Below are 14416 nucleotides of genomic sequence, written 5' to 3' on the forward strand. Positions count from 1 at the left end.
GCTAATGTGCATTCAGAACCTATATATCTGTGTTGTCTTCATTAAAATTTTACCTCCCACTAGCAGTGATGGCTAGCAACAAAGAATCGACCTGCATTCCTAAAAAAAAAAAATTAATTCTATTCTTCAGACGTCTCCAGCTAAATACGTGTTTTAAACATACTGTTTGGCTAAGAAGAGACTCTTGATAAATTCAGAGAGGCAAAAGATCATGAATCTTACTCTTGGTACAAAGTTTGATGTGGAACAAAGCATGAACCTTTCAAAGCAGAGAGAATAGAAATGTTAAGTACAGAAGTGGTATCGCTGTGTTTCATGCAACTATTTTTATATTCTGTATGTGTACTTAATATTCGGTTAGCTTTGCAAACCAAAGCCAGTGTCATCATTATCTAACACTGTACAAATCTGCCTTCGGTTCTAGTATCAGCAAATGTAATTGAATTTAAAGTAAATGTTTGGGAGGAGAAAAGCAAACCTAAGACCTCAATTATAAAAAGAAAAAAGCCATCTAATTTAATGTGTGTATATATCTGAGCTTGTTCAACCCACTTCTATGAAATCCACTTAAATACAGTTCTCCAGTGTTCTCCTTCTTGGAAAAATAACGTTCTGCATCAATGGTGAAAGTGATGTGAACACATAGCTATTTTTTAGCACCAGCAGAACTGGAGATGGAAAATTGGAGTTTTATCGGGTATCTTAACTTAATGGGTTTTTTCCTCATTTCTAAACCTTCTAGAATGAGTTTAGATTGCAATTTTAAGCAAGAAGATTATTTCTTTCAAATGCAAGTTTGACTCTCAGACATTCACTTGAAAGGGGCATCTCATTCTTTGGAATTACATAATAGGAAATGATAAAATTGGAAGTTTCATTAACATTATGCCATGTTTAGTTTTCTAATGACTTCCACATAGAATGCTCTTAGTTTATAAATGAAAATAAAATTTTAATAACTGCCAACCTGGTACAACATTTGAATGCCCAGCTGCTATCTTTATGCTTCACTCATCATGGCAAGCGATAAGGATTCTGGAAGTGTAGGATTTCTTTATTATACAGCAAAATAAAGCAGATAACAGCTTTCATTCTTGCAGTAATGGTATATAGAGATTCCTAATGCAGGCAGGTTTTAGATCTTTGATTTTCTTATAAACTAGTGAAATGAACGATAGAAGGTACTGCATGGTGGTGTATAGTCCTGAAATATGTTTTTTTCTTTTGCCTTCTTGATGACAATTATACTTTAGGAGTTAAATTGGGGAATGAACAGGCTTATATGTAAAGATTAGTGGCATTAAGAAACAACAGGAACTTATTCAGATGCTTAGAAGTGCTAACAGTCTGCAGTAAGCAGGTGCTACTTTGTTCTATGATTTGAGTTCACTTTTAATCTGGATCTTCAGTGCCACTGACTATATGTGTAATAGTCTCAGCTAATCAGCTATGTGAGAGCAGAATTCAGTAATGATTCAGGATGTGCTGCACTGTGGCAGAAAAGTCCGTCGTTGCCAAGGCAGGCTGGCAAAGAAGCCTTTCACATATGTTCAGAAGCTAGAGGAGGACTGGGTCAGGTCAGGCACTCCCAAGCCCCATATGAGGTTTGTGTGCAGTCAGCATTCCTACTGGGGCAGGGGGAGGTGGTGGCCTTCGGCTGCTGGTGAGCAGCACGAGGCCAAGCAGCGACTGCAGCAATGTCTGCTCTTCATGTGTGATCAGTCACTAAAGGTACTGCTGCTCCTGGTGGGGTGCAAGCAAAACAAATTTTGCTTGCTTGAAGGTGAAACCCTTAAAGTGTGACCCAAACAAGGGCTAAAGCAGAACTGAACGCCCATGAATGGCTTCTAAGAAGTCTTTCACCTCCAGCAGCAGCAGCAGCTTTCCCTTTTCAGCCAGGTCAGCAAGCATCAGCATTTGGACCTCACAAGTTATAAGAATCTGAATGTGAGACTTGCACATGAGATCCCGCACTGGGGACAGTCTCCATTACAGTCATCTGATATAATCCTGAATACAGTAGGAGGTTTAGACCTTTTGAGGGTTCCCAGCTACAGGACAGCCCTGAGGGTTTTTGTCTTGCTTTTTGTCAATGTGGAGAAATTGGGCAGGGGAGGAAGAACACAAGGACTGAAAAATATCCGTATCCATGTGAATAACAGATGGATGGGTCTTTGGAACTTTTCAAGTTACGAAACAACCTTGTGTCCTAAACAAGCATCAGTTGTCTTGATTTAGCTAGTAAAATACAGTTGCTTAATCTTTCTTGACTGAAATGACATTTGATTAATATACAGTGTTAAAACAAAGGTGGGGTTGTGCATGGCCTTTAGAAATGCTACTGCTTAGTGTGTTGTTCTTTCTGCTGTTAGAAATCAGTACACTTAAAAATTGACGATAATAGCAGCCCTTTTAAAGTGTGTAGTAGTGCACAGTGACTACCAAGACTACTGGTGAAGGAAGAGTTGTGCTTTCTTTACAGTTAATTTTGTCGTTTTGAGTATCTCTACTTAGCTTCATGAGTACCCCAGAAAAGACACCTATGGCAAATAAATATTTCATGGGTTTTTTTTCATATGCTTGCCAGAACGACTGTTATATTCGGGACTGAATAAATGACTACAGTTCCATAAGTTGCTCCAGCTAGATGCTGTCACTTTTCATTTTAAGTATTTTATTTTTCCCTTAGGAGGAAAGTGGGGAGAATGAAAAGTCCAAAAATATCTTACAATAAAAACAGTAAATGTGGCTTGGCAAATAAACATGTAACAATTATTAGAAATTTGCCAGAGAAAAAAAAAAATATCATGATGAGCAATCCTTTAACAGACAGTTGTTCAAAATCATACCTAGCAGCTATGGCATTTTGGATGCAGAAGTCTGCTGGACCCACTTTGGTTACACATGAAAAATATCTTGCAGTCTCAATAGAGTTCTGTGGAGGTCTGGCTCTTTCCCTCCCCAGTGTTTGCAGACCAGAATCCTCAGGCAACATAACTGCATTTGTGATTTGCTCCACTTGCAGAAAGTGTCCCCCAAATCTTGACGTTCCCTTTTGTCTGTGATTGTTTGCAGACCTGAGAGGAGAGTCAGTAAGATTGTAGTTACCATCAGCCAGTGGGATGCCACGTGGGAGGGCAGGAGGAAGGATATAAAGGAGGCAGGTTTTGAAGTTAAAGGGCTAATCATATGGTAATTTCAGTGGCTAAAAAATGACCGGTTCTGTCTTGAAATACCTTGTCAGAGGTGAACCTCAAGGATGCGCTGGACCTGGTTTCCTGATGCCTTGTACCTGTTTTGGCTGAAATCTGAATGACAGCATTACGTATCCGTTCTGTCCGGGTGTATATGACCACTCGCTCTTCTCAGCAACGAGAGTGGAAAATGAATGCATAGTCTAGGCTGTTACTCGGTTGTAATTCAGGTCTCATTTTCAGGAAGAATAGGAAAGTTTGCAATGGCTCTTACGCCATTGCCCAATTCTTCTTTAAAAATATATAAGATATTATGGTTTGATTGCTTAAGAGTTCGCATTTACAATCCTGGTCTCATTCATACCCTGTTTGTTTATACATCAGTATTACATTGTCCTTTTTGTTTTCTCTTTTTTTCTTTTCTGCATGGGAAGTTTATTCATGCTGGCATTTCTGCTGGATGTAGTTTGTTCAACGCACAAAGCCTTTAGGTCATGTTTGAACAGGTCACTAAACTAGCAGTCCTGAGGCTTTAGATTTCTGATCCAGATCACTGCATAGGTAAGGGGTTGACATCAAGTGGAAACAGCAGCAGCAACGTTTAAAGTCCCTGGATTTTCCTTTTCTTTCTGATGAAGGAGATTTTGCTTGGCTTGCAATTACATGGAGATCCCTTCAAATCCCTCTGGTTAAATTTGCAAAGCCCCTTTGCATTCTTCAGGTGATGTAAGAAACCAATGTTCACTATAGTTGAGTGTTGTGAACTTTTCTTTCTTCTGCTTGTTGTGGAATATTTTGAGACAATGTTTTCCTTCCTCAGTGTGATCACAGGTTTGGGCCTGGGTGGGCTTTTTCCATGTATCTTCATTCCACATCAGTTTCTTGCTTCTATTACTCAGGCTTCCCTGAGGCTTTTTTTGTCCTGAAAATAGTATCAAGTCATTAAATATTTTGAAAACTTTTTATTGTAAGATGTATCTATCAGGGTATGAATGTGGAGGTTTCATCCAGTATTGCTGAATCAAGTTGTTACAAGTAAAAATTTGACCTTTGACCATTTTGCTAACTTATCTTTCTAATATTTGTCACTGTGCTTGTCTTTTATATTAAATCTAGGGTGAAGAGAAGAAAGTGTCTGAAAAGACTCTTCATGCCCCTGTGTCACCTTCCTCTGTACCTGACCATATGAAGTGCAACATCCTTAAAGCTCAAGTGGAAGCTGCTTTTAGAGTAGGCGCCCAGGTAATCTGTGTTTAATATTTCACCTTTCTAGTTGTGGCACAGCTTACACCCATTTTCCAAAATCACATCATTCCTGAGGAAGCACCTTATTTTACCTTAAGTATCCACATTGACCTAGCTTTCTCTAGCTGCTCTACAGTTTCTTCAGGTAACTCAAAATGATTGATATGATGGAAGTAGGAAATTTGTCCTAACTAACATGATTAATACAGCCGAGAGAGGCTGAGAAAATAGGAGAGAAGGCCCCAGGAAATCTCCATGTTTTCATTTTGTCACTGTAGCTTTTACTGACTTTGTACCTGAGAAACAATAAGCTCTGGAGTTTTCTGAGGCTACCCACCACTCATGGAAACTGTGGTTAAGGGCGTTCTAAAGATAATATCTACGCATCCAGATACAACCTTTATTTTAGGGGATTAACTTGAGCTGTCTGAATGTGAAATGTTAGCTAGTGTATTGTTTTCTTACTTGTTTGTGTGCTTTTAACTAAATTTCAAGCTGCTGTTTTCACTGCTAGGTCAGTGTTTACATCGGATACATCCTGTTTCAAAAACATCACAAGTCTTGTAATAATGTCACGCAACTGAAAACTGCTGCTAGATGGCATGACTGTAAAAGGTTAATTTCCCAGTCAGAGGTAAATCTAAGTAAAACCTAAAATATGTGATTCTTTTCAAGTGTCATTTTGTGGACAAAAGATAATGCCAATTTTGCCAAAAATAAAGCCAAATAAAATGCTTTAGGAACAAAAGTAGAGGCAGAAGATTGGTATGAATCTTATCCCAAATTCCTGTGGTATCCTTGTGCATACTATTCCCTTTGAATACAAATTATGTTGGTGTTTCCATCACTTTGTTTCTTTTCACAATAAAATATCAGGTCAACTTGCCCTGCAAAGGAATTTGTTAACGATCATCTTTGTGTATTTGTTGTTCCCAGGTAGATCTTTCATCTAAGTCCTAGATTACATCTGGTCTAGCTAGACCTAAGGAAGTACCAAAATTTGGTTATTCTGACTGCCCTAGATTTCAAGAACAGAAACCGTAAATCTGACAGCATGCGGGGGAAGGAGGTTGGGTTTTTTTCTTTTAGTTTTTGCTTAAAGCAGTTCTCTCACCTCTCCGAATTCTGTGTTGTATCAACTGTATTTTATGCAGCGTGTTTCTTGTTTGATTGCCCTTGGGTTTGCCCTCTGTTTTTCCTGTATGTCTTTTCTACAGGATGTCATAGCGTATTTCTCACATTTGTATTTTCTCCTGAATATGCTTAATGGTCATGTTTGACTGGATAGTTAAAGACTGGAAGCAGTGTGTGCTGTTGCATTCAGAGTACAACATTACTAAGGCAAGATAGGAAATGTGCTAAACATATGCATCTCTCAATTCACCTGCCCTGACTTAATTTTTCACCCTGAGGCTTTCCAAGGGAGAACATCCTGGGTTGCTTTTTCATGCATGCCATAACTGTATTCTTTAGCTGCTGCTATGTTGTAAATAAGTTTCAGAGCAAGCTGAGCATTCCTTTTTTCCTTCTTACCTGTGTTGTTTTGCACAAGGCTTTAGCAGTCAGGTTGGATTAAGTAGGTGTCTGCAGGTTTGGCCCCGATGAGAAAAGTCTTGCGATTTCAGAGAGAAGGAGGAGAAGCAAGACTGTTGTAGGATAGCATGTATTGTGGAAAAATAATGGCATACAGTTCAGTTTGAAATTTCTGAAGATTTCAGTGCTAACAAAGTATGGCTTAAGAGTTATAGCCAGTAAGTTAGGACGTCACCTTAATCATGGAAATCCTCATTCAACTGCCTGCTTAGCCACAAAATTGCCTGTGGAACTAGAGATGAGTTCTTCTGCACTGGAGCTCCCCTCCTGTCAAGTATATTACCCTTCCCAGATACATTGCAAAAATAAGTAGGCAGAGACCAGGCAATGGTCAGCCATCACAGTAAGAAGCTGTGGCTAGACGAGCACTAGCAAGGGCAGGGAAAAGGTCCAGGGTGAAGGAATGAGTAGAAACACACCATCTATCACCTAGAAAATGAATGGGAGGAGGGAGAGGGCTGCAGGAGGCCCCAATAAACCACCGTACCAGCGTGCCATAAAACCACCCAGTTATCGTCTCTGCTCCCCCCCGACCCGAGCAACTGAATACCAGTAGCTAAGCCATTTTCCAGTTCAGTCATCTTCTGGGAAAAGTGGGCTGGAATAGCATTACACTGCCCAGAGACACTTACAGCATCCTTTTGAGGGAGCAGATAAGAAATAGTTTCTTCATGGAAGACAGCTTTTAACTCCATGTATTCCTCCAGGGCTGTAATCCTGCCCCTCTTTGACCCCATCTGACATATGCTGCTGCCCAGTATATCTGCAAGACTCACCCTGTTATCCTCTGCCCAATTCTGTCTTTTGACGCCAGTTCCATATTAAATCCCTGAGAAGTCCTGCCTTCTGGCCTTATTCTTAAGACTCCAATTTCTCATCTCTTGTTTTCTGTACTGTCATATTTCAACTTACAAGGCAGCCAAGGCAAGAAGTATATCTGGGTTTTGTAAGGCACAGCCTATATTCCTCGAGCTGTAAAGCAAGACAGGCTGATTTTCCTCATGTACACCATAGATTTTCCTTTATTTCATGGTATCGCAAAAAAGATGAGGATTTGCTCCTCTCTACTTTGTAAAAGGAAGAAGAAGGAACCAGATTCTGTCTTATCCATATGCTATTTGAAATTAAATGTTCTTTTAAAGGCTGGGTAGAGTATCTACTAATATATTTTTAAAACATACCCAAAAATCTATGGTCTAACTTGTCCTTTATGAAACTGCATGGGGCATCTTCATTATCCAGTTAGGTGTAAAAACATGAGAAAAATATTGGTGCGCTGTAGGTTTGGATCTAAAATTAACAAACTGTTGCTTGAAATATTTGTAACAGCTCTCTCTCTAAGCAGTGGGAATATTTTCAATACCATATGCTACTAACATCAGGATGTGACAAGTTTATGAAGGAACCTCCTGCATGTAGTAGAAGAAGAAGCTGTTCCTTGTTAATTCTGAGAATGGAGTGAATGTTTGCAAGTGGAAAATATAAACTGGGACAGGAAATTTTCTGTAGTTTTCTGTCTTTATGGCAGCTACACACCAACACAAGAGAGAGTCTTAGAAATGAATGATTCCAATGCTTATGATTTAAAAAAAAAAAAAAACAAACAAAAAACACAGAGAGAATTATGCAACGCATTTGAAAATATATTCTGGAAGATGATCTCTGCACTGCTTCATTTCAGAATTATGCTGAAGAGCTGTTTATTGTGTTCCTAGGGGGCAATACACCATCTCCCATGGCTATAGTCCTGACTTAGAGACCGAAAATTTTTAAGTTTATGGTGCTGACCACTGAGCCCTGCATGTGGTTTAGAGTTACAGAGCAGCAGAAAATGAATAGGAGTGAGTTTGTTTGAAGTTGGAAGTATTTATGTGCCGTTCTGCTAGCTGGAGAATCAAACTACAGTGTGCATAGGGATGCTGGAAGCTGAAGCCAGGAGCACACTGCCACAGACACCACAGATGAGAAACATGAGGAACCCACACATGACTGTGGGAACCTGTGGTTTGCACAGAGCGTGCTATACAGTATCTGTAGGTCTAGAGCAAAGGAGCAGTATTTCACAACACACCTTTCAAACTGTGCCACAAGGGATCTGCCACCTTCTAGCTGACAGACTGCGTATCACAGTTCCCACATAATTAAGCTCCAGGGGAGCACTAAACACTGTGAAGCAACTGACATCTTTTCTTTTTTTTTTTCTTCCTTTTTTTGCACTTATTCCAGACTCTTCATTTGAGAGGGAGTGGTATAAAGCAGCAGTGAGGAGCTGCCAGAATACAAAAGACCAGCTCTCCCTGGCATTTAAAACCCCTTTGCAGCTTGCATGAGTCAGTGCTGATATGCCATGATTGATCAGACGACTTGTTAGTATCACAAAGAATCCCTTTTGCCAAACAGTTCATGGCCCAGCTGATGGAGGAAAGATACTAGCAGGTTTCGGTTGCTATTTATATCCACTTTGGCTCTGGGCAAATCCTAATTACCCTTAGAATTAAGCACAGGCTCCTGAGCAAATGTGCAGCTATCTCAGCAGGGCTTTTTCTTTTGGCCGGCAGTGTGTGTTGTGTTCTAGTAGTTTGTTGTCTACAAGCGGTGTTTATATTCTTCACCTGTTACTCAAGCTTTCCTAAATCCTTGGGTTGATGTAAGTCTAGCAGGTTAGCACAGGGAAGGAACTGAGATCCTGTTTCTCATAGATATCTACTGCAGCTGATTTTTGCATTACTCGCATTTTTTCTCCGTCTGCAGACAAGGGAATGCCAAGCCCATTTTTAGACACATTTTTGCCGTGCAGTTTATGGAAGATAAACAGAGGTGACATTACCACCCAGCTGTTCCTCACTGAGCATTATGGGTTGTTTGTTAAGAAAAAGGTGGAAAACAGTAGTTTGGAGGTGCAGAGCTATTTACAAAAAGCATACAAAATCCCATTCGCTTCTGCTTTATCAACCCCAAGGGAAACTTGGCTGGCGAGAGGTAGCTTCTATCAGCCAGGTTTGGGTTCTTGAGCAATTGATTCCCCTGCATTGATTCTCCGTAAACAAAGGGACATTTACACTGAACAAAGGGATGCTCAATCCCCTAGCCCCTTTCACACGCTAACTTTCTTCACAAGCTTATACACATGTAAATTTTTAGGCCAGGTCGATAGCCATCTCTCTCTTTTTCCTCCCTGTCCTAGAAACAGGTACGGACCGATGATCATGTCGTTTTGCTTTAAGTATTGCAAATATGTGAGTAAGCGCAGGTTGCTTGTGCTGTCTAGAGTTGCCTGGAGGAACAGACTGGACTGTGGTACAGAAAATGTCTCTGGACATGCTCGGGTACAGGTGTCATCCTGCAGCCTGTGCTCTCTACATAGATGCAAGCCATGGCTGCAAATGTAAATGAGACCGGGATCTATGCATTATTTATGGTAGAAAGGGTGCATAAGTGAGGTGACTCACAGTGCTAGTCTGTCTTAGGTCCATTTTTGATGATTCTTTGCCTTTTTCATTGTGCTGTCTCCTTTAAGGAAAGATTCAAGTGCAAGGACTTGTCAACTTCAAAGTCCACATGCTTTTGCCATGTATTTCTAGAAAAAATTCACTGTCTTTATGTGAGCTGGGTCTTTGGAGCTTTATTCACTTAAGGGGATCTGGATTCAAACCCTAATCAGGTCATGAATGAAAATAGAGTAGGTGAGGGGAAGACACTTGAGGATTTATAATTTTATGCGATCTTTCTTATAATAGGACTTAAACAAATCCTTCTGGATCCCCAGAGGAGTTCTTAGCTTTCACTAGATGTTGACTTAAGTACCTTGAAAGGATCAGCTTTTCCAACATTTTAACCTCTTTCCATCATGAATTAGATGCCGTTTACTTCCCTCTCCTCCTTTCCTCCCTCCCTCCACCCGTCCTTATTCACAGCACAGAGCTACTGCACAATTTGACAGTCTTTGCACAGAGATCAGAATTGGAATTACGTGAGTATAACAGGTCACAGCTGAGGTGTTCAGGCTGTGGGGGAAGCTTGCACAGCTCCTTATGTACATGATGCCTTCCTTGCTAAAGCTGTTGCTGTTAGTCACCCACTTGGATGAGCAATAAACTCACTGGCGAATTTCAGGCTAAGTAAAAAGAAGCAACTGCGCTGGGACTCTCGACTGGAACAGCAGCAAGCGCAACATCACGTCAGTTATAATTGCTCATAACAATGGAATTTAAAAATGGCTCAGCTTCAAGTCCGCTGTGTTCAGTCACTACGGGGAAACAGGTTTGCTCAACTCTAAAAGCGAGGCTACAGGAAATGAAGGGTGTCACAGGTATAAAACCACAAGATTTTGAATGTGTGTGGGCCAGGATGATCAATAAATGATACATGGCAGCTCATTAGAAGTGTGTCAGCAATGATACCTGAAAGTCAGGGAAGGAGCTGAGGAAATGATGTGGCAGCCTTGGTGAGGTACAGAAGCGGAGGGAAGATTTAGATAAACAGAATGTGGGAAAAGGGAAATCTTTAATTTATTCCCTGGGATACTGGAGGCAAATGTGGCAGTGGTGTCACAAGACTGTGACAACACATTGTGGATATGTCAGCTATGTCTCCTAGCTGGCATATCTGTAAGTGCTAGTACATGATGAGACAAGTACTGTTAATTGTGGTGATGTGTAGGAGCCCCGCCATAGCCCAGGAGACGCATGGTGCCAGGCCCTGTTCAGAGGGAGAAGAACAGAGTAGTCTGTTCCCAAGAGACCTAACCGTCATGCTTTTCACCTGAAAGGATGCGTTTGACATATTAAATCACCAAGGTAGGTTTACCTTGGCAGGGCATTCTTCCCAATGATGTGTTGCTTAGCTTGTATTATCTAATGAGATCAGCCAACAATCGGCGTGGCTGGCAGACAAGAAAGATATTGATGAAGAGCTGAAAAATCTGGTATGCTTCAGGCCTCCTTAGCATCATTACAGAGCCAGAAAGAGCCAAGATAGAGGAGTATTTCCAGGCCACTGCAGTGAGAGCCATTGCTTCCTTTCCTTTGAAGATCTCCAAACATGTGAAAGCTGTATTGCTCCCCCTTCCTTTCTGTAACTGGGAACTTTGTGAAATTGCTAAATAAGAGACATCATGTGTTTCATAGGAGCCTTCCGGACCCTTGTCTTTCTCAAATGAGAACCTGACAACCCCCCTTGGCTGCAGTGATCAGATTCATCATGCAGTCTTTTTTGCTGATTCAAGGTATTCCTGTTGTGCATCAGATGGGGTGAAAGCCACAGCAATGCCCCTTGTGATGGAGGAGAGGCGCAGAGGGCACTAGCTCCCCAAGGTGCTTGCTTGAGTTTTGAAGGACACAGCCTGCCTCACCAGTCCATAGTCCCAGCCAGCATTAGTCATCTGTGCAGAAGCACGGAAGGCTGCAGCCAAAGTTGTGTCTTTCCTGTGTTCTCCCACCTGGTACGTGCCCAGTGCAACCAGTTCCCATTTTGAGGTCCTGTTCCCCATCATCCTGGGCTGAATTCTTCCTTTGGAAGAAAAAAGGAGCCGCTGTTCACTAGGCAAATCCAGCCACTGGGGCTTATGAATTCATACGTGGGGTTGCTCCCACAGACCAGAAAGTGTTCCCACCCCTTCTGGAAAGCTCAGCAGGGTCTGATGTAGTGTCCCTGGAGCATCCACCCCCTCTCTAAGGCTCCAAAGGACCCGGCTGCTGGGACAGCAGCAGGGGTTATGAGCGCACAGGAGTCGACTGAAAAGCAGTCTGAAAACTGTCAGGATCAGCCTGGAAGCCGATAGGTAGGTCGCTTAGGCAGCTGTGGGCAAAATTTGATATTACTTAGATGCTTTTCTCCTCTTTTCATCTTTTGGTGAAACTAGTCTTTCTTAGCAATCATCTATGAAGAGAGGCTGTACAATGGCATTTCTGTCCAGGCATGTTTCTTGTCTCTAGTATAACAAAGTAATGCTTCACCTTTGTTTCTAACACCATCCAGAAAGTTAATGTCATATGAAATTGGAACATTAATAATTTTTCTTTTGCTCTGGGCCCCGTGCAGGTAAGAAAAGAGAATGGCATTGTGTGGATGGATTATATGGATCAACCTTTAATTTTGTTTGTTTTGCAGTCTGGTAGCCGGAAAAACCAGCTTGTTTCTCTTTGGGTAATTATTAAATGAATCTGCTTCTGTATAAATGAAGTTTCCAGGTCTGCTATGCCCTGAAACCTCTTCCTCTCAGAGCAGCAGCCTCTGGGTGAGGGGAGAATCTGTCTTAGTTAAAGAGATCTGAGCAGCTCCTTGCTGCTGGCTCTGTCCTTCTTACACAGCTCAGTGCTGGGCTTTCTGTGGGCGACAGAGCCTCTGCCCAGCTCTCCATATACGTTCCCCACAAGGTACCTCCTGCTAGCCTTGGCTAAACTCCCTTGTTCCACTGATGGAGGGCATCCTGCAGTGGAAACCCAAGTCCTTGCCCTAGCACATGCACTTGTTTTCAAATGAAGGAAAACCATCTGGGAATTACATTGAGAGTTGTGTACAAGTATAACACTTGTTTTACATTCACATCTTTTCAGTAAGGCTGAGGAAGTCCTTGTGTGTTAGTGAGTGTGATTTGCTGAGTTAAGAGGAAAATTGAAAGAAACATACTGTCACCTGATGACTTACTGGCCTCCTGAAAACAAACAAACAAACAAACAAACAAACCAAAACCCAACAAGCCAACACATAAAGCAAGGGTGATACAGTTCCTGATGGCTGAAGCCCTTTGCAGAAATATTTGCAGGTATAACATTTTCCTATGTCTGTTCATGCATAGGCACGGAGAACAGGCATAGGGCGAGGAGAATTAGCCCATCCTTATTAATGCGTACCTGCCAATGCACACCTGTGGCACCCAGCCTGCATCGCCTGAGGCTGTTCAGACCTCTCCATTTCTTTACATGCTCCCTCTCTCCCTCCAGTTGAGAGTGGGATTACTTGCTCACTGGTCTGCAGTACTTACTTGTGGGTACAGGCATCTTTTCTGTTCTCTAAAGCATGAGTAATAATGGAGAAGATTAACACCAAGAGAAGTTCCTCGGGGTGCTGATCATGCCGTTTAGGAATACGCCACTTCTGGAGATGCAGTCTTAGCCTTCCAATGCAGAGAAGGCAAAAGAGAGTGGTAATGTAGTCACAGAGCTGAGAAGAAACCAAGGGTTAGCTATTAGGGACTAATACGGTGAAGCCCTCTCAATTGGCTAATGAGGTCCATGGCTTATAGTGTTGAAGTAAGTGGAATTTTAATCATTTCATTCCTGGTCACAGCCCCTGCATTGCATCCTTGACCTCTGTATTCTCTTTTCTAATATTGTGTTCAAGTGCATCTTAAAATGCAGCTCAATTAATTTGGTGAAAATTGGAATAAAGTAAAATTTATGGTTTTAAAAAGTAGCCAATTTGACACATAATAAGCAGCTAGCTTGTCAGGCTTAACAATAAAATGTTGTTAAGACATCAGTGTGGAAGAAGAGACTGTGTATTAAGTTTCTGACAGTTGGATTCATGTTTACAGCTTTCAGAAACCCAACAGCTTTATAAAAAGCATTATAATTTCTGTAGAACAAAGAAATATTACTTTAGTGCTCATCTGTGCCAACAAAGAATGATTTTCAATGCTTTCTCTCAGTTCCTTAAAAACATTTTCTTTCCTTTCAAGAAAGTACTAGATTTTGAAAAAACATTATGCTAGACAGAGCTACTAGAAGACCAGTAAAAAAAAAAAAGTTTTCTAGAGCTGAGGTAAATTTCTTAAACTTAGGAATTTATTAAAATTTAAAAATTGCACTCCTGGTCCTGAAATTATTCACAGTGTGATGCTAATTCACTGAAAACCTTAGCTGCAAAACATTTGGTGGCTGAGTTGCAATGGTGGTGATGGTGTGATTATGTCCCACTTTTATCCGATTCCTTAATGTTTAGAGCATTTGCCCAGGACTGAGGAAAACTCTGGCTGAGGGAGTTTAAACTCAAATACGTAAGAGCACTATGTTGGGGTGGAGCTTCTCCAGTACCTACTGCTGATCCTGTTCTCCTCTGAGTAAACTAGCTGTAAAGTCGCTGCCTCTGTGTGAAGTCACCCCCTGGGAGAGGGACAAAGCTGCTGATGAGGTTCAGAGGGTCCCCTCTCTGCTGATGAGGGTTTTGGTATCAATGTACAAGGTGCAACAACTATAACAGGAAGGGTTACTGAGGGACTTATCTCAAAATGCTCCCTAACCCATCACCTCAGGTACTTGCCTGGGCTGGAGTAGGCCCAGGACGGACTTCACTTTCTGCCAGGCTCCCAGTGGTTCCAGTTTAATTGCCCATACAGTTAATTGTGTGTACAAGCTGGGACAGTCTATTCCCACCATGGCTGATGC

At 41.5% G+C, this 14416-nt stretch overlaps 1 protein-coding gene across 7 annotated transcripts in view; it reads left to right on the forward strand.

Moving 5' to 3' along the window:
- EPB41L4B (erythrocyte membrane protein band 4.1 like 4B) overlaps positions 1-14416 on the forward strand; it is a 196316-nt gene that overhangs the window by 116706 nt on the left and 65194 nt on the right. For all 7 annotated transcript variants that reach the window (XR_015705195.1, XM_087759587.1, XM_087759548.1 and 4 more), the window contains one exon: positions 4311-4436. Coding sequence is in view for 6 of the 7 variants with exons in the window: in XM_087759587.1 (XP_087615713.1) it covers positions 4311-4436 (126 nt within the window). In the remaining variant the exon portion in view is untranslated. The remainder of the gene's footprint in view (positions 1-4310; positions 4437-14416) is intronic.

The sequence above is a fragment of the Nipponia nippon genome, unplaced genomic scaffold (assembly GCF_047370975.1).
Source record: "Nipponia nippon isolate SJK-2023a ecotype South Korea unplaced genomic scaffold, ASM4737097v1 scaffold_1, whole genome shotgun sequence".
Classification (NCBI taxonomy): domain Eukaryota; kingdom Metazoa; phylum Chordata; class Aves; order Pelecaniformes; family Threskiornithidae; genus Nipponia; species Nipponia nippon.